Below are 21,822 nucleotides of genomic sequence, written 5' to 3'. Positions count from 1 at the left end.
TTTTTTTTTGCTAAATTATCCCTTAAAATAGCATAACGTACCTAATAATTAAAAATATTCATTAAATAAATAGTTTTCGCGTAATATAAATAAATATACTACGACAATACTCACATCGGCATCTGACTGATGAATATTTTTATGAATTATATATACATAAATACTTAGAAAATACATATAAACACCCAGACACTGAAAAACACTTATGCTCATCACACAAACATTTTCCAGTCGTGGGAATCCCACTGCCTTGGGCTCAGAAAGCAGGGTCGCTGCCCACTGCGCCAGTCGGCCGTCGAATATGCAACAGAGTTAAGCTATTTATTAATTTTCAGCTTTCTTTTGGCGACATATATTGGCGCATGCAAGTGTAGTTATGAGTCTCATAACTTCAATATTTCCAATTAACATCATTGCCATGGCAAGAATCCGCCAATTGGCTGATCTTTAAAGTTAATTACTTCAAAGGACTTATCTGTAAAAACGGCTCAGTAAAGCCAGCCTAAAAAAACCAAAAACAATGTCACCCTTATAGTCATAAATTCCATGTAATCTTCGCCCAAATATCGCTAGAGGGAACGGTAATACAGTAGCCATCGGATAAAAGATAAAGATGGGGGAGATTAGATGAGCGGTGAGCATAGGGAATGTTTAATCTGTGCTTTCTTAGGGACAAAATCACTTCAGCTTGCGATGTTTTTTCAGCGAAATCTGGTTTTAACCACTTTATGTGTTTAGTTATTAGGGTTGTTGAAAAAATATCGTAACATCAATATTTTGTATTCGATACATCGCTTAACGATACGAGAGTTTAGCAATATATCTGTATGAAATATCAAGCATTGTAAATAAATCAAAAAAGTTATAATAAATTATATTTTCCAAACACCACAATAATTTTGTCGCTAATGACTCTGGTTAGTACTTTATGCTATGCTTTATTTAATTGCTGTCATCAAATTCATAGTACTAGTCCGGATCAGGTTTTGTGTTTTTTCATTCCGCGACTCATAAAATAAATACACTACGACAATGCACACATCGCCTAGTCCCAAAGTAAGCGTAGCTTGTGTTATGGGTACTAAGTTGACTGTTTAATATTTATATAAATAATATAGATAAATACTTATAATATACCGGTAAACTGAAAAACATTCATGTTCATCACATAAACATATTCCAAACGACCTTGAATTCGGAAAGTCGCTGCCCACTGCGCCAATCAGCCGTTAAAAAGTTACTTAATGTATGGGTGATGTTAAAGCCTGTTGGGCTTTGTTGGGGTTCGGAGGCAAGAGCCCTTTTCAAAGAATTATCGAAAAGGGTTATCGAGTTACAGTTACCTTGGCCAACGAATTAGTTTGGCCATCCAAAGGGGCAATGCTGCCAGCATCTTAGGAACTGTGCCTCGCTGCGGAAGTTTCGAGGACGTTTTAGATTTTATTTAGTTTTAAATAGTTTATTTTAGGTTATATTTATAAAACAACTATTTTAAAGAATAAATAAATACACATTTTTCAAACTTATCAAGATCGTCAGTAAACAGGTTCACGTTTACTATTTTTAAGTAACTTCTGACAATTGTCGAATAGCCTAATCTGTAAGTTTTGTTTTACTTTCTAACTTTATTTCACGTGACAAAGACAACATTTGTGAATTAGCTACCCAACACACTTTATTTAATTCCTACACAAGTTAGCCCTTAGCGGCAATCCCATCTCACCCATCAATCGTGATAATGCATTCTAAGATCTTAACGGACTAGCCTGTAAGGTTTATGTCAGTCATATTATAGCCATACTCCTAATCGGTTTCTACGCAACATCGTACCGGAACTCTAAACAAATAAATGCACCAGACAAAAAGAGGTAGCAGGATGTGGTGAATTAGGCCCTACAACTACCAACTTAACTAGCTAGCCATGCTTATTTTTGCCGCCAAGCAGTATTGCTGTGTTACGGTCAGAAGGGCGTGGTTTCCGGTATAATAGTTACAGGGGTATGGGGCTTAACACCTAAGACTCAGATCGGCTGACTCGATTGACGGACACAGGCGGCATTTAGCAGGACTTGTTCCTCCGAAGTGTTGTTCTGTTTATAGGCGATGGGTTCCTTCTTAACATCTGGTGAACCATCTGATTGGTCTGTCAATTCTTCATGATCATATCAACCTTTTACCGGCCAACTACAGGGCACGGGTCTCCTACCACAATGAGAAGGGGTCAAGGCTGTAGTTCACCACTCTAAGCCCAGTGCGGATTTGTGGCCTCCACACGCCTTTGAGAACATAATAATAAATAAATTAATATACTACGACAATACACACATCGCCGTCTAGCCCCAAAGTAAGCGTAACTTGTGTTATGGATACTAAGATAGCTGATGAATATTTTGTTATGAATATAATACACATAAATACTTATAATATACAGATAAACACCCAGACACTGAAAAAAATTCATGTTCATCACACAAACATTTTCCAGTTGTGGGAATCGAACCCACGACCTTGGACTCAGAAAGCAGGGTTGCTGCCCACTGGGCCACTCGGCCGTCAATAGAACTCTCAGTGACGTTTCCTCACGATGTTTTCCTTCACCGTCGAAGCATGTTTATTTAAATGGGAATACTTAGTACGCAGAAAGTAAGACAAACACAAAGAGGGTTTTGCTTTACTAGCTTACACAAGATTTCACTGTAAGTCACCGGTCACGTAAAAGGGTGCTCGACGTTGATATGGGTAGGATGCCCTATCGTGTTTCTTTTCTTAAAACTTTTATTCTGCCACTATATTACAGTGACATGACTTCGGGCTGGGTACGCGCTACTGGGAATTTGAAGGTGTCTACTTATTATTGCTTGTAAAACCAGTTCTCAGAATTCCTCCAGATACCTAATAACTACAAGTAAATGAATGCCATGTCTAAATAGCTACACCTAAATTTTTCTTATCCGTTTTATCATATAAATCTTTTCATTAACTTATTTGTACTGCGCAGCTTATTTTAAAAATATCATAATTAAAGCGTACGTAAATAAAGAACATCATTTCTTATTAATTAAAATAACATTAATAAAAGTTTTACATAAATTACACATTATAAACATAACTTTCTATAATATATTTGTAAATAAAAATAACCTTAAGAAACCTATGTACCACATTAAAATTACTTCTTATTATTTTACACTTTTATAATTTATTTCATTTGTAATTTATACTATCTATAGAATATTTTATAAGATTATCAAAAGCCGATCCATGCATGTGCTGGCACTAATTTAGCCCAAAGGATAAGCCTTGCAATTCTGGAAACTTGTTTTCGGGTGACCATTGCGATGGCATATATTTTTCTAAATATTGTTGCAATGATAACTGAGAAGTTATCAGGAATTATTAATCAGTATTTGTGTGTACCTTAGTGCCGGTAGCCTGGAAGAAGAGATTCTTAGTGATAAGGACGCCTTTTGCTTGTGTTATTTTTAAGTGTTATAATGTATCTTTTATTTAACACGCAACAAAGTTATTTTATAATTATATAAATGATTTTTACAGCCGAGAGCCCTAGTGGGCAGCTTAGATTAACACGACTGGAAAAATGTTTGTGTGATGATTTTTTTAGTGTATAGGTGTATCTGTGTATTATACGTATTTATGTACATTATTCATAAACAATATTTATCACTTATCCCATTACACAATACACATAACATCATCATCATCATCATCTCAACCAATTGACGTCCACTGCTGGACATAGGTCTTTTGTAGGGAGTTCCACAATGCACGGTCCTGGGCCGCTTGCCTCCAACGGCTCCCAGCTACTCGCCTGATGTCATCTGTCCACCTCGTTTGGGGCCGACCTACGCTGCGTTTACCGGTGCGGGGTCGCCATTCCAGCACCTTAAGACCCCAACGTCCATCGGTTCTCCGAGCTATGTGCCCCGCCCATTGCCACTTCAGCTTCGCAACTCGCTGAGCTATGTCGGTAACTCTAGTTCTTCTACGGATCTCCTCATTTCTGATTAGATCACGTAGAGACACTCCTAACATAGCTCTCTCCATCGCCCGCTGAGTGAGGCCCTTCTTATGAGGCCCATAACATAAGCCACTCTTATTTTGGGGCTAGATGACGATTTTTGTATTGTGGTGATATATTTATTTATTTAACTAAAAAAAAAATCTTCATTTAAAACATAGGTAATACACACTATAATGTATTAGGAATAACACTGTAAGAAAGGTTCTAAAAGTTAGGTAGGTACCTAATAAAAATAAGTTAATGAACGCATAACCAGCCAACCAGTTTTGTAAGTCTAGTGGTTTGCAAAACAAACTTCGTTGTGATATTTATTACGTATACGCTTTTGGCGGTACAAATTCGCAGTACCAGCCTGAAGTTAGTTAGGAATTTCGCGTTGTGGACTTCCGTGCCAAAGAAATCTTGTTTAACCTCAGTTATGATTACGTACGAGTACAATATATATATATATATACTACGACAATAGACTCCGCGCCGTCAATCCCTAAAGTAAGCGTAGCTTGTGTTATGGATGCTAAGATAGCTGATGAATTTAATATACATAAATACGTATAATATACAGATAAACACCCAGACACAGAAAAATCATTCATGTTCATCACACAAACATTTCCAGTAGTGGGAATCGAACCCACAGCTTTGGACGCAGAAAGTAGGGTCACTGCCCACTGCGCCGACTGGCTTTCAATGTTCGATAAAGTTCACTAGCCCATATTGCAGCAGCGTCGTGGGTCTTGGATATCTTCTAGAGTGGGATTTAAATAATAGAGCAAAATAAACAATTCGCTTTCAGTTCTTCTCTGCTTGATATGGGTCAGGCGGAAGGTAGGGCCCTCAAGGCTAAGCCTTCGTTCTCGGCGATGTATTCACAGGTACCATAGTTACCAGGGCTATTCGTTTCAAACATTTTAACAGAGAGTAGGGACAGCTCTTTAATTAATCACATATAACGTTATATGGAGAGAAAACGTTGGAAATTTCACCATTATCATTCATGCTAATTGTTTAACCTTATACCATGGTTTGATAATATGAAAAACAAAAAACTGAATTTAACATTTAAATTCCTAGAATAAGAATAAACAAGAAAGTTTTAGGCCGTAAGACACCACGTTGGCCAAGTAGGGATTGCTAGACATCACACGTCTTTGAAAACATTATGGAGGACTCTTTAGAGGCGTGCAGGTTACCTCACCATATTTTCCTATACTTTCAAAAGAAATTTATTTAAATGCCTAAAACACACGTTACTTCTGGGTACTCGATTCCCCAGAAGTTAGGCCGAAGTCCTATTTATAATTAATATACAATAATGAATAGGAAACCAACCTAATAAACAGGAAACCATGGCTATGGATAATTTTTCTTAAATTGATGGTGGCATTAAATTTAGTTGTAATTCTAAAAAAAATTAAAGTATTCACTATCGCTAAGCCTTAAATGAAGGGTTTGCTGCTGTCCGATGAGGAGTTCTGTCCTCTATCTCTAACCACAGTTTGAGCAAAATTAAACACACATTATAACCTCTTTAGTACCAAAATAATTATTTAAATCGGTTATAATTTGTCGCAGTTATGGTGTAAAATCTTCAAACACTCATCCCCTCTCCCAAAGGAACCGAGCTTATTGTCGGGATAAAAAGTATCCTATATTACTTCTAACACTTCTCTAACGTTTCACGAGGATCGGTTAAGTAGTTTTTGCGTGAAAGAGTAACAAACAAACATTGACATTTATAATATTAGTAGGGATATATATATATATATTTTTATTTGTGTAATTTTTGTTTACGTATTCGTACGTAGATATTTGAATGTAGGTTTATAATAATTTAATGTTGTTGTCCTAAACCTAAGGTTGCCTGTCAGAGATCGCTTATAGGCTGCCTTTTGTATTCTACTCCAGTCTTTGTGTTCCACTCTATTCGTACACTTACACACACACACTTTACTATTTATATTATTTCCTTTTTTTTTAAGTTACAGTTAAAGCTACATAATATTTATGTCTTAAATTCAATCTATGTATGTTCCGGGGGCTTGTTACCCTTAACATAGATAAAATCTAGCTAGGATAGCCAGTTTGTCAACTCATTATATGTGAAATAAACGATTTTATTTTCCTAGCTGAGTAGAGGTGTCCCAATAAAGAGTTTTGATAAATAAAAAATAAAATAATATTGCATCTCAGAAAAGCAAACACAAAAGTAATCTTTAAAAAACCGGCACGAAATCGTTGGTGTCTTCTATACAAAGCAAGTGCTGTGTTCACTGTCAGACCGCTCTACAATCTTAACCTAGTATTGCGAAAACACGCAGGAAACCCACTTGACACTCATCTGAAACCGAAAAAACGAAGTAAAAGAAACATATTTTGTGCAGTGTAACTTTATGAAACAGTCAACTCTCGGTTTTCACTTCTATAAAATAATTTATTATTATTGAAATTTATAACATCCAATACATGAAAGCAGCGCAATACTTACTTCGTGGAGTATTACTCTGACTCATAAAGTGACAGTAGCAATTTTTTTTATACACAGATCTAGATTTCTTAAGCATAGATCAACGGGTATATGTACATGGTCACGACGGGTCACGCAGTATACCGAAAACAGACACACACGGACAGGTGCACGGAACATCACACCACCATTCACGTCACCTGGCGTCGGTTGCTTTATTTGAGTACCGTCGCGACCACGATCCATGTAACTGGGTCGAAATATCGACAATTTCAAAATATTATCGTGGTATGTACCCGTTGAACTTTAATCTTAAGAAATGTTGATTAACCACGAAAATCTTAGTTTATAATCTTTAATTACAGATCTAGATTTTTTTTTGTATGACAAAAAGTAATTACCGTTTTATTTTCCAAAGTAGTAGACTTTTCGTGACAGAGCTCGTCCGGGAAAATTCTACTACTATGCCTATTTCTACTGCCTTTGTCTATCTGTGTCTATTCTGTGTCTGTGTGTCTGTCTGTCGTATCGTAGTAGATGAACCGATTTTGGTTTGGTTTGTTTTGTTTGAAAATGAATTAGTCGGTATTGTTCTTAGCTATGTTTAAATAAAATAGATAGCCGCCCCTCCCAACTCCTTCAACATAGGTATCAAATGAAAGGGCTTCACTAGTAGAATATTATACAGTCTATTGAAAGTCAATTTACGCATCGTGTAGCGTAGGTACTATGCTCGTGTCCGTCTTTTATCTAAAATAGGGTTGTCATAAGTAAACAATGATAATGTTTTGTATTCGTTTGTCCGGTAAAATAAAAATGCTTCTTATGATTTCATATTTTTACATGGTGATTCCTTATGATAAATACTTATGCATCCTTCAACATTATTTCGTTATTCGGTTACACGTTGTATATTAACAAAGAATACTTTTGTATTATATAGGTACGTGTTAAATTTCTCCTTCGATAAAGCTGCTTAAATCTTAGAGCCGCAACACAACGTAACACTGTATCATGCTGGAATAGTTGAACCGTAAAATCAATTGTGTAGTGCACCGGTTCAACGCTGAAGCACTGTAATATTTGTTATGTATGCCAATATGTTCATTGGTTTACGGGATAGTATTAATTGAATCAACGTTTAAACGTCCGTCTGGCGCAGTGGGCAGCGACCCTGCTTTCTGAGTCCTAGACCGTGGTTTCGATTCCCACAACTGGAAAATGTTTTTGCGATGAACATGATTGTTTTTCAGTGATGTTAAAGTAAGATGTAACGGCATTGTAAATTGGTATTTACACATTCAAAGACTCATTAACTTTTGCTTATTTTGCGCCGAAACAGCATTTACAATTCCCTAATGTCATAATGTGATGGGAGAACCAAGAAAATTCAAATGAGCTATATTTCTATAATATACATCTTTTTTTCTTCGGTGTACAATAAAAGTGTATTCATTCATTCATTCATTCATTCATACATCCTAATATTATAAATGTGAATGCAAGTTTGTTTGTTACGCTTTCGCGCGAAAATTACTTTACTGATCATCATGCAACTTTATTCTTGGAGGTATCAGAAGTAACATAGGATACTTTTTATTTAAAAAAATATGTAATTTTTACGAAAGATAAAAAAATGTTTGTCAAAAATGTCTTGTATGATTATAGGTGTAGACTATGTAGCAGTACGCTGCGCCCTAGTATTTATAGATATATATATATATATATATATAGATATATATATATATATATCCTAGGAGATGTCTAAATCTAAGATCGAAGATGTCTTAATTAAAAACTTCAGCATCTTTGATGACGAATCACGGAAACCTGTAAACATCTTAAGAAAATGCATAGTTCTATTACTAATTTTGTAATTATAAGATAAGCAGCTCAAGAAAACATATTGTTATAATTTTATTTATTTTGTTAACCTTCATTAAATTGTAATCCTACCTGATTACGACTAAGTAAACGTTCAGATTTCATATATCCATACTTAAGTTAATTATTATATTGTCAAGAAATAACATAAAATATTACAAAAACATTTCGTTTCCCAGGTCTATACCTTAACGTTACCTACCCATAACATAACCAAACTTAAGTCGCCTCTTTGATATGAAATGGGGGAATTTATATTCATTTAAATACAAAAAGGAAACATTAAATGCATAAGCATTAATCAAACACTTACTATATAGTAAATAAGCCTTGGATATATAAAAAGGTAGCTGAAAATTTTAAACTAAGATTTTCGTTATTAATGTTCTTAAATATAGTTAGTTCAACGGGTAAATACCACGAGTTGCATGGACGGTGGTCAACTAAGAATGCTCTTGTTTCGAAGCGAAATGTGCGTAGAGGTGTGCAATATAAGAATCGAAGAAGTTATATATTACACCATACAGATTCTCCTGCTTTTCGCTGCATTTGAGTAAACTAATGAAAAATGACTTTGGTAACATATTATATGTCGTATCAATTAGTTCGGTTAGAAATACTAATATTAATCGATTGCTTATAGATTCATTGTGTCCATAAGTGTGGAAGGAATAAACCGCGGGATAGAAACCGGCAAAAAGATAGATAGATAAAAAAAAAAAACAAAGCACATACAATATGATAGCGGCATTTCTACTTTTATCGAAAATCTTGTTTGGAGATGACACAGTCCCAGTGCAGGAAAGATACCAACAAACAAGATAGATAGCTTTATTGCGAGAAAACACAAAGAAACAATACAAAGGTAACTTTATACTACTTGGTAATTGATGCCAAGGCACTATCACACGCGGTGATAGCTCAGCGGGTAGGACTTCGACTTCACTTTAGGGTGGCCGAGTTCGAATCCCAGCACGCACCATTCAAATATCACTTGCTTCAACGGTGAAGGAAAACATCGTGCGGAAATCTGCATACCTGAGAGTTCTCCATAACGTTCTCGAAGGTGTGGGGAGTCCACCAATCCGTACTGGGGTAGCGTGGTGGACTACGGCCTTAACCCCTTCTCATTATGGGAGGAACGTGCCCTTTAGTGGGCCGGTGATGGGTTGATATGATTATTATATCTATCACTAAGAGTGATAATTTAAAGGCAGGTAAAAGTCACAAGACATCAGCGGTAGTTATTTATAAGTCGGGGTAATACGGGTAATACGGGTAATATTACCCCAACTTATAAATTATAATATGTGCCTTAATGTTCAATTGTATGTGAAAGGTAAATCACAGAAATAAAGTCTGCAGAGTTCTAACTCGGTCACTTCAAAAGTAGGGCTTCCGTTCCCGCCTTTGCTTATATCCCATGCATTTGCAATTATAAATGCGTATCCTCTATTAAATGCTTTTATCTTAGACCCCCGCAAAGAGGCGCCACAGCGGATTCTGAAGTAGTCCAACTGTGAAATCGATTGCGTTGTGCAGCGGTTCACACAAAAATGGATGGATGAATAATTCTCGTGTATATTCTCTCTGTAATTTTCATTTGCTTAATTTTTCTGAGCACTATAGATTGTTTAATTTTAATAATATTATACACGCAAATATTTGTATGTAGATTAATCTTTTTGAATGCATCAACGAAGTGACCGATTAATGTGATTTTTTATAGTGGTAGTAACTGCAAGTGTAGCAACTTTTTATAGCGATGAAATTTTAGGTCATATTATAAAAGATAGATCATCCTTGTATTATGTCTGTATAGTACTTAATCTTTAACATTTATTTCTTAGGTACCCAATGAGTCTTCTCGCATGGCAACTGAGCGTCAACAGTCTATCTGAGGAATAATTTGTCCCTGATCCCTGGATCCCTGATTGGCCAACCTACGAATATAAATATCTTCTAATTAAGGTAAATACCCTTTTTGAGCACTTTGTGTATGAGTGTGTACCAACTCATTGCTCCATAAAAGGATTTTCCCATTTATTGCTTAATATTGTCTGTCGGAGCTTCCGTGCATCCTGCTCATCATTAATACAGATCTTATTCACATGATTGCGTAAGTCATCTACGCGATACTCCGAATAACCTGTCCCTTTTTTGTCTCCATGAAGATTGAAAAAAACAAATATGACGCAGGATCTCAATATTAGTCTCGGGGTTATTAGAAACGTTAGCAATTTATTCCATATCTCACCAAAATAGAAGTGTTCAAAAATATTACGAATATCCGGGTAAAATGTAGCCAATATCCGTGTCAGGCGAATCAGAACAGTGGGAAATTCGATTACTCCGCCAAACATACGTTAGACAGAAATTTATTCCCCTCTTCTTATATTTCCTCATTTCGCGTCGCGTGGTGAATAGTTGGCGTTATTTTTTTATTATAATACGAATACGGGACTATTCACAAGCAAGCGCAATCAAATTTATCTAACCTGATCGTTATCATAAATTAATTCACTGCAAATTTCTAGCCGAATAACTTTCTTTATTCGAGATAAGTCGAAATATTTTATGCTGCTGATTTTAACATTTTATTCAGGCAAATAGTTACCTCCGTGAGATATGAAATATTTTTATTCGGTTTTACATTTTATCAATTTAACAAGTTAAGCGTTTAAAGTCCACATACCGGAGTATCTATATAAAATGTATACAATTTCAATTGCATATTGACATTCGAAAACGTATAAAAACTTTGGTGACTTATTTAAATAAACTTTATGATCAAACGAACTTACCTGTAAGTGAAGTTCGATCCAAATTATGCGAGCAAGCTTCATTCGACGCGATTTGGGGTTTTACTTATTGTAGCAACACTCTCTAGCTATCAGCCTTCACGTTATTCATAGTAGGGAAAAAACAATTTTTCGTATGGTATCACTATATTTTTCCCACCCTCACGTAGACATCCCTACCATCAATAATTAGTTTAAAGCAATCTATTCTAAATTAAACTTTATTTATCTTTTTTTCCTTTTTTTTTTTTTTTTTATCAGATGTATTATTTTTATCACTATACTGGGAGGGTCTTTTTTTTTTTTTTTTTACACTTAAAAATAGTTATTACCTTAGGGTGGGTCCCCCCCAAATCGCGTCGAATGAAGCTTGCTCGCATAATTTGGATCGAACTTCACTTACAGGTAAGTTCGTTTGATCATAAATTATGCTTCACAAGCTTCATTCTAGCGATTTGGGGTTTTACTTATTGTAGATGTTTATAGCTGTATTTGTAAAAATAATACATAAAACAGGTATTCTTCTTAAAATAACACATCAAAAACTTTTTAAATTGAATTTTTATTCTAATAAAGTTAACAAAAAACATTAAGTTACCTACTTTTAATTCACAGGTAGATAAAACAAAAAAAAATTAACAATCATATTAAATTTAAAATTCTTTCGTTTACCATTTAAGAAGTCTTTTTTCTTTAATAGAATGTAATAAACTCTTATTAATCTAATTATCTTAGTTACAATGGTTGCTAAGAATGGATTGAGCAAATGAGCTTTTATCGTTAACAATAACTTCCTTATTATAAAATTTAGCAAAAACTCCAGATGCTTCACTCCAACCAGCCGTTCTCCTTATAATGTCAAGATTGACTCCCAGCCTATAAGCCGACGAAGTTGATGCATGGCGAGTGCTATGGGCACTAAATATTGTAGTATCCAAGCCACTGTTAGCCAAAATAGTCTTTATCCAGCGACTTAATGTCTGCGTCGATATCTCTTTATAAGGTTTCTTGTAACTTAAAAATAATCTGTCTTGATTATTTACCCGCAAATTCTCAGTTCTATTTAAATAAGCTAAGACGCATAATGCTGGGCAGATTTCAGGCCGGGGAGTGAAGAAGGGGAGTTTTAACAAAGGTTGATGTGCATCTAACCTAGAAGTCTTTATAAAATCGGGTATTTTGATAATCACTTCACTACCCTGATTTACAAACACGTTTCTAGTCTTTATGAGAGATATCGTCTGGACACGATGAGCCGTCACCAAGGCAATAAGTGTAACAGCTTTCTTTGAAAGGTCCTCTAAGCTCAACGTATGGTTGGGCCATAACTTGCTTAAATAATTCAAAACTATATTAGGTTCCCAAGTTATATCATATTTAGGCGCGGGAGGCCGTAACCTATACACTCCCTTCATAAATCTCTTAACTCTGGTATCATCAATAGAATTTCCCATTAATAAACTTATTGCTGATTTATGAGAGTTAATAGTCCCATACTTTGCTCCCTGATCAAAAAGCTGACTTAAATAATGTATAATTTCTGGAATCGATGCAGAGCAATAGCTTAGTTCTTTATTCTCGCAATATGTTATCCAAGACCTAATACATCCATCATATTGCTTATAGGTACTGTCAGCTAAAGACGATAAGATGATATCCACAGATCTTGAGGAAAGATGTCGTTCTATTAGCGTTTTCCTGACAATCGCACGGCAATCAATTCTAGCGAGCTGTGCAGATTGTGATGAAGTCTGAAAGGAGATACGAGCAATCGCTTATCTGGATGAAAAAATACCTCCTTAGAAATTTTAATCTTTTGGTATAATGGATACCACGGTTGGGTAGGCCAATTTGGTATTACAACAATGCCCTCCGCCCTATCATCTATAATTTTACGAATCATCTTTAGTACTAATGCAAATGGAGGAAAAGCATAAAAATTAAGATGAGTCCAAGATATTGTGAAAGCATCAATTGTCCAAGCATCAGGATCCTGTTTCCAAGATACATAAGTAGAACATTTCTTATTATTTCTAGATGCGAACAAGTCTACTGTAGGTTGTCCTAGCGACAGAATGATTGCTTGAAAGGCATAGTCTGCAAGTTCCCATTCTGTCTCCTGAAATTTAATTCTAGACCTGGTATCAGCTTCCACATTATCCTTGGATTTGATATAAGATGCAAATATAAAAATTTCCCTATTTTCACACCATTGCCAAATTTGTCGTGTAATTTCTTCAAGGTGTGGATATTGTATACTACCCATTTTATTAATACATGCTATAGCAGTAGTGTTATCGATTCTCAAAAGAATCTCTGTATTAGTAATATGTTTAGCATAAACTTTTAAAGCAAAAAAAGCTGCTTTAAGCTCTAATAAATTTATGTGTTTCGTCCTTTCTGCGTTGGTCCAAAAACCATGCGATCCGTTTCCGTTACAATATGCTCCCCAACCCGTAAGAGAAGCGTCTGAGAAAATCTCAAAGGTAAAATTATGACTGCGTAGCTTAGCATAATCGGCTTTAATATGTCTCAACCACCATAACATATCTTCATTCAATCTTGCTGGAATTTGTATAATTTGATCGTACGACGAATTAGATAATAAACATAAAAATTTAAATCTTTCAAAACGCTTAGTATATAACCAAGAGTAATCTATAGCAGGGCAAGCTGATATTAAATTACCAAGAAAACTAGAATAATCCCGTAAACTACAAGTCTTTGTATTTAAGAACTTTAAAATTAATTGTTGAATTTTAGTTCTCTTTTCAAAGGGTAGCTCCAATATCATGTCTTCTGAATTAAATATATAACCTAAATATTTGCACTCCTTTGAAGGTGTTAAACAACTCTTATCATAATTTATTAGAAATCCCAGACCTTCGAGAAGGTTCTTGATAAATATAATGTTTTTAAGGCACTCCACATATGAACTGCCAAATATTATTATATCATCTAAATATATAACTGTTAATATATTATTTGACCTGCAGTATTCCATTACTGGTTTTAATATTTTTGTAAAAACGTACGGTGCTGTCGTTAAGCCAAACGGTAGGCAATTATATGCATAAAGAGTCTCATTAAATTTAAACTTTAAATATTTTCTGTGCAATCTATGAATTGGTAGTAAATAGTATGCATCCTTCAGATCCATAGAAGCCATAAAACATTTGGGAAACATTAATTTGGTGGCAGTACGGTAATCCTCTAATTTAAAATGTTCAATCTTTATAAACTTATTTAAACATTTTAAATTTAAAATAAATCTATTCTCTCCGTTTGGTTTAGGCACCAGAAAAACCGTAGAAATAAATTCCCTGTCCTCGTGATTCGATTCTGAAATGGCGTCTAATAATTTCTGTATACATTTATTAAATGCAAATAATTCCTTTTTAGATCTTACAATAGTACAAGCCCAATCACTGCGAATGGGTTGTGAAACAAAAGGAATCTTATAGCCCTTTAACCAGTCTAATATAAGCGGGTCACTAGTTATATTCCCCCATTGTTGAAAGAAATATGACAGTCGCCCCGCATAACGTACCTCGTGGTCAATGCTCAAAACCGCTGCTGTCTCTGACGCCGCGGAGGAGGTGGAGGGCTGCGGCGGTAGTGCCGCTGGCGGCCCTGAGCTGGCGCTGGAGTTGGCGCTGGCGCTGCACGGTCCTGCAGTCGTTGTTTCCCCATATAAGAACGTGCTGCTATTTTCCGATATGGGGTCCGTTGGTTTAAAGACTTTGGGACTGATGTAGTTGACGTAGCATTTTTACTCAAAAAACTTGTCTTCGGTATGACTTTTAAAATTTGTCCCGATCTATTAATACCTTGAGCTGTCTTTAACTTCTCCGACATGTTGTCACCAAAGAGATATTTTTCAGGTAATGTATCCATAACGATGTCTTTCATCTTCTGGTTTATCGAACTTAAAATAAGCATTCTTCGTCTTTTCGTTTCGAGCTGGTATACATCACATAAAATGCGACAAGCATCACTTAAAGGTCTTAATAATTTCGATTTTGTGTCGATATGTAACTTTTTGGCTGGGTCACTTATTATAGAGTCGACAGATTTACTAAGTGCTGACAATGCCAACCCGATCTGTTTTTGTTTATGAAAAATAGAAGAGTCTCGTTTTACTAAACTTTCTGCTAGTGCTACTTTTACTTCAGGATTTAGAATTGGTGGTACCAGTGTTTCTAAATTATTAGGTATAGGATATAACTTTACCAAGTCTCTTTTGATATCCTCTTTAAGCCCTCTTTTCAAAATGTCTTGCCATCTTGTGGCAATATCCTTATGGATAGGAGGTCCGAGTTCAGTAACAAGTTCGGGAACATCACCTAACAATGAAAGTATTGACCCATCCAACTCGAGGTCATTATTCCCCTCGATTTCAGAGACTGCTGAATCGGCACCGCCGATCTGCGAAACTGCTGGTATCTCAACAGCCGCCTCAGGCCGTGTTATGTCCTCCATTGATAACACGATGTCTGGACGTCGCTCGGTGACATCATCAAGAGCGTCGAACGAATCCGGTAAAGCCTGGTATAATATGTCATTCTTCGTCTGGCTGACATCTGTAAACGTCCCCACGTTTAGACTTTAACATAGGTTACAAGATCACTTCTACTGTAAAAGTAGGTAGGTAGGAAAAAATAAATAAAAAATAAAAAATAAAACCCATACTGTGCATATTATAGCATAGCATAATTATTATGAAGGAGTAAACCAATTAGCGGAGTCTCACATCATTATAACATCTACCAAATATTCCTCAATAAGATAATTATGAAGGAAGAATCCCAAAAACGGAGACTCACATCATGTATATAGTTCTTATATAGGTACTCTGGTTGCGTAAATATGAAGGAAGAATCCCAAAAAGCGGAGACTCACATCATATGTTTGGGTTATATTCGCTTTCATAGCGTAAATATGAAGGAAGTATCCCAAAAACGGAGACTCACATCATATAAAATATAAACTTACTATTATTCTCGTCACTCGAACTACTAGAAGGTAGACGCATTATACGTTTCCTCGCCGGTGTGTTCGACAATTTTTCTTCCAGTTTCCTTATCTTTCTAAGAATCTTCGCTTCCCTCGCCTCTGTCTTCCTTTTGCCCATCGTGTATTATATAGTTTCACTTTTATTTTAATACTAAAATGTAACAAATAAAATAAAAAATAACAACGTGCGAAGGCTCTGAGCACGAAAATGTTAATGATTGATGGTAGGGATGTCTACGTGAGGGTGGGAAAAATATAGTGATACCATACGAAAAATTGTTTTTTCCCTACTATGAATAACGTGAAGGCTGATAGCTAGAGAGTGTTGCTACAATAAGTAAAACCCCAAATCGCTAGAATGAAGCTTGTGAAGCATAAATGTATTTGAATCAATGCCAAATAATAGCGTGTGTTCGCAAAAAACAATAACGTTTGAACTATATATGAATTTTAAGAATTATGGCTAATTCTAATTACTAGCGATCCTTTAATATTACTGATACATTCGTTTTTAGTGAGTGGCATCAATTGAACTGCATAACAATGGGCAAAAAATGTACGAAAAGTTTACGCATTATGTTAAATTGTTTTCGAAGACATTTAAACCTCATTGCTATAAACTCGCAATACATACAGCATATAATAAAAAAATTCAGTAAAGTTTTTAAAATTACTTAAATAATAACTTTAAATGTAGATAATAAAGACTTAACATCAGATTTTTTTACTACAGTTCCTGTCTTTAAACTCTACACTAGAAACTGCTCCCTCTCTCTCTTAGCCTTTGGGGCATTTCCGTAATCGTTGTCAAATCATTAATTGATATCGTTGCACCCGATTTAGCATTAATATTTAATAACTGTACCGACTGTAGTGTGTTTCCAGACTTAATGGAACACAGTAAAATAGTTCCTTTGTTGAAATCGGGTACTGATCCTGACCGGTACTCACCCCAATAACTTTAGACCAATATCACTTTCACTATAATCTTTTAAAAACTTATTATATTATATCTAGATGTAGTGGATAGGTATTTGGTCATCCTCGGTCAGCAGAATCGGGTTAGTTATCTCTCTATTTTTCGGAGCTATAAGTGTTTCAAGCTTGCATTAACGGCGAAGGAAAACATTAGGAGGAAAACTGCATGCCTGAGAGTTGTCTGTGTTCTCAAAAGGTGTGTGCAAACTACATATTTTGAACTGACCAGCACAGTGGACTACGGTATAAACCCTTCTCATTCTGAAAGAAAATGTTATTTAATTTCTTTAAATATCGTTTTTTGTAGCTATCAGCATGCTCAAGTTCGACTCTGTGAATCGAACAGGCAAAAATCCTAAAGTACTTTCAAAACGATGAATTCTAAATACCGACCTTAAGTTAGAAAAATTTTGTTTTTCTCCTACGTAACTCGGATAGTACGTGCTGCTCTTATTATCAATAATATGACGTGATAAAAATCATTTGATAAAGCCCGTCAACCCGAATTGAATCCGCGTGAACAGTGCAAGCTCCATTTGTCTCTCTCAGGCTTGGATTTATTTCAAACGGCTTTTTAAAAATTGGTCTGGTACAAACTATGTACATTGAGTTATTCTTAAGGTATATAAAAAAGAGAGATAGAGCGCGAGAATATCGTAAAAAAATCTTTATACCACAGCTTTAGTTGAATTTTTTTATGAGTGTCAAATAAAATAAGCACTTACGTACATATAACATTTACTGGGGTATAATAAACAGTCGTGAGTGTCCGCAAATAAAGTTCCACCGACTTTATCGACGGAAGCATACGCCATAGCTTCCGTATCACTTGGCCAGTTTATAAGCTATATAGATCTCACCCTTGCGATGAAAGTATAGCTTTCTCTCTCGCACATGAACAAGCGAACCCCGACCAGTGCGTTTTGTACCCCTGTGCGCTAAGGACGTGTCGTCCCACGCGAAAATTTATGCGAAAATATTACGATGAAAATTGTCATTTGAGTTTTTTTTGTTCGTGAATTGTGGTTGAGTGTGTGTTTACTTTTACAGTTTTGTGTGGCTGTTGTGTTTTGAAAATGTGAAATGTAATTATCTGGAGGGAAAAGGTATTTTGTTTTTTTGTAATTAATTATTCATACTTAATTAAGTAGTAATATATAAATATATTTTTTTGTAAATTGTAGTGATTAGTTTTTGTGAGTTTTCTTATGTAATAAATAGTTTAAAATACGATGAAATTATTAACAGTTTTTTTCGAATTTAGGAAAATAGCATTTTGTTAAGGGTATTATCAGGATAAATTACGTAAAGTTTTAAGGAAATCGACATAAAGTGATTGTAAAAATATTTTATGTTTCAAGTATTGAAAAAGTAGGCGCTAGAATTAAAATAAGATTTTAGTTGAAGAATACCTGACCAAATTCGGTGGAGGCTTTTCTTAATCCAAGCCGCATTTGTGACCCTCGTAGCTTTAATTTTAACAGTTATTATATTTATTGTGACTCGTAGGATTAGTATTGGAAAGATATTTACGAATAATTCCAATGATCATTTCATTTGTCCTGTTTTGGGCTTATTATCAGATAATTTGGCGAGTTAGGAATATCGGAAGTTATAGGTTTTGAGATTAAAATACATAGAATAATCACGTCACTACAACAGATAAATAATTTTAATTAACAAAACTGTAAGCCTCTTTTACTTATTTACAAGAATGTTTTAATTTTTATGATAAGATTTTTAGTAGCTATAGCTTTTTAATGGATTTTGCAACTAACCAAAAACATGTTTTACTTGTTTTTTTTATTTACTACTATATATGTTATAGTGCAGTTTTGGTATTCGTAGAGATACGGCCAAAGCGGCCGCTAAAAAGCTTATAAAACTATGAATATGATTATAACCAAGAATATGGCTGACCAAGTAGGTACGTAATTTAAAAAAAAATTGACTTTTTTTACATTTGAAAATGGCTCAGCAGATATATCCACAATATTGTTTTTTTAATTGGACATAGTTTGGCAGAAAGGAACTGGACTCACAAAATTTATGATTAAGTTATAGGTAGGTATCAAATTGATCTACAAAAGGACATGAGAATTTAGCAAAAGAGCGCAAAGAATAAGCGAAGGAAACATCGTTTTTATGACTGGTAACCAAGCTAATTATTAGGCAGTTATTTTCTTTTTATTAAATAAATGTAAACACCCGAAAAGTAACTTTGAGTGGGTTGTTTGATACGGTGCTGAATAACATTTTCAAGAAATTTGCGTTTTAAACTCCCTTGCATTATCGGTTGAAATTGAAGTCAGCCGATTAATTCCTAACGAATATCCTAGGTAATTTGAGAATATCCTAGGTAATTCAAGCATGTAGGTTTCTTCATTCAGTTTTCATTCACCGTTGAAGTAAGTTATATTTTAATGAAATTAAACGCACACAACTTAGAGTTATATAGCGGTGCGTGCAGGGATTCGAACTCTGCCCCCGAAAACGACGCCTAGCCATCGCGCTATATGAGTGTGATAGGTCTAATTGTGCTCCCCAATCTCGCATTGCGTCTCTATTCAACTGGCTATCTTGGAAGGTTTGAATTGATCTTTACTTTTATCCGTGTTATTCATAGCATATATTTTTTTTTAATTTGAATTCTTTGGATTTATTTGAATTCTACATTAATGCTTATGTAGAAGACCACCGTCTCCTGAATATTTATAAGAAAAAATCTTTAAGTTTGTAGCATAAGTTTCACATATTTTTTTTATGTGGTGGTGGTTCTATTGTATCGTTTGATAATTTTATAATTTTACTTTATTTTTCCGTGTACTCCCTCTCCTTGTCAAGTTCACTACGCATCTTCTCAAACTTTTCCCGGCAAATCCGTGACGCCAATTAAGGCTATACCTGGAAATCAGCGCTGCAGTTGTCAAATACTGCAGCAGCATACTGAGGTAGCCTTTTCGGCTGAAGCACCTTTCGATAAGGCATTTAGTTTGTAAAATAGTGTAAAATTAGTTTTTATGTAATTAGAAATTAGTTTTCATTAGTTTACTTATGTGTGGAAGCTGAATAAAGTTTATAATTGTTATTTTTTTTTGAGTCTAAAGAAATATTTTATCGTCTTTTTTTCTTAATTTTCTCCGGAATTTTGTTGTTGCTTCCTATGCCCATTGACTTTAGACCATCTCTGTGAAATTTTAAGTTGTACTTTTGCTGGGGTATGTTTATGATAACGCCGCGGCTCATGGGATCGTGTTGCATCTTCAAGTTTATGGAAATATTGGGTTTGCTCTCGTTAGTTAGTTGTTAGAATGGTCTCAAAGGTACCGGTCATTAAACTGTCGATAGCTGACTTGATACTCAGAGTTCGTTACAGTAGCTTACCTATCCGCGATAGAGCAGCTTAGTGTATTCAAACTTTACCTTTCTCCTTTGAAGCTTTTAAGAAGGAGCTGAATTGTAAAACTCCTAAGTAAACTACTGCTAATTACTTGCTTAATTAGTGCTTATATATTTATATACTTAAAAAAAAAAAAAATATATATATAGTTTAGCCAACATTTATGCAACATGTAAATGAAAACTGAAATATTACTGCACAGGTACATTACAGTTACATTATTTACTGTCACTAAGACTTGTCTGTGACGCGGAAACACAAATAGTTTTTGAGTTAGCTGCCATTTTTTTTTGATAAAAATCAGATACAGCCCTAACATCACATGCGTGACTTTATAAGGTTCGTGTAAGTACTATGCACGTGTTGGTCTTTTATATTCAATATGGTTGTCAGAAGTAAACAATTAGAATGTTTTGAATTCGTTTATATGGAAAGATATGCTTCTTTTGATTTCATAGTTATCCAACCTTCAACGGTATTTCGAAACACACATTGTATAGAAACTGCCTCTTCACACATATGATGAATATCTATGACATTCTTAGTACGCAAAATAATCGCTGTCCCTTAACGTGTGCTGGAATGCACATTAAGCTATTGGTACCGGTTATATAGCACAAGGCATTTGTGATAATAATTGTTGAAGTTCACCAACTTGTATATGAGTTGTTTCGTTGGATAATACTCTTAAACAGAAAAGTCCTATTATAGTTTAAAGGACTACGTAAACGATAAAAAAGCTTGGGTGTAAATTATTGCTCTATTCAGGTTGCTCTTCTAATAATTTAAAATTACATTGTGAGATGGTGATAACAAAAGAAAATACCCGGCTAAGTTTGTTGTGGGCTTCTTCTTAGACCGGGACGCGTTTGGAACCCTCGTAGCTTTAGTTTTAAGTTTACGAATGTGGTTATCGCCATCATCTCACTACCGTGTAATTCTTATATACGCATCAATAGTGCCACATGTGGGCCTACTTGAATAAAGATATTTTTGACTTTGACTTTGACTTTGACAAACCCTTCTCAATGATGACCTTCCTGGGTTCCGGGTTCAATTTCCTGCAGGAGCAATGTGGAAATTGTTATTTCTGAACTTTCTCTGCTCTGGTATATTGGAAGGCGACAGCCGTGGCTAGATCACCCTACTGACAAAGACGGGTCGTCAAGCGATTGAGCGTTTCGGTACTATGTCGCGTAGAGTTTTTTTCTGCTATGTTTCTCATACCTTGGAGGCT

At 35.0% G+C, this 21,822-nt stretch overlaps 2 protein-coding genes across 2 annotated transcripts in view; one reads left to right on the top strand and one right to left on the bottom strand.

Annotated features, from left to right (window-relative positions):
* Positions 1 to 14,755: 14,755 nt before the first annotated feature.
* Positions 14,756 to 16,368, bottom strand: LOC120634776. Its single transcript, XM_039905588.1, has 2 exons — positions 16,187 to 16,368; positions 14,756 to 15,774 (listed from the first exon to the last, which is right to left on the bottom strand). The coding sequence occupies exons 1-2, from the start codon at positions 16,323 to 16,325 to the stop codon at positions 14,756 to 14,758; spliced, it is 1,158 nt and encodes a 385-aa protein (XP_039761522.1). The 5' UTR covers positions 16,326 to 16,368.
* Positions 16,369 to 18,256: 1,888 nt separating this feature from the next.
* Positions 18,257 to 21,822, top strand: part of LOC120624367 — an 83,512-nt gene continuing 79,946 nt past the window's right edge. The window contains exon 1 of the mRNA XM_039890869.1: positions 18,257 to 18,291. The gene's annotated coding sequence lies outside the window, so the exon portion shown is untranslated. The remainder of the gene's footprint in view (positions 18,292 to 21,822) is intronic.

Source organism: Pararge aegeria, chromosome 1 (genome assembly GCF_905163445.1).
Source record: "Pararge aegeria chromosome 1, ilParAegt1.1, whole genome shotgun sequence".
In the NCBI taxonomy this organism is placed as follows: Eukaryota; Metazoa; Arthropoda; class Insecta; order Lepidoptera; family Nymphalidae; genus Pararge; species Pararge aegeria.
Note: the sequence above shows the minus strand (reverse complement) of the source record. Positions and strands in the feature narration are given on the sequence as shown.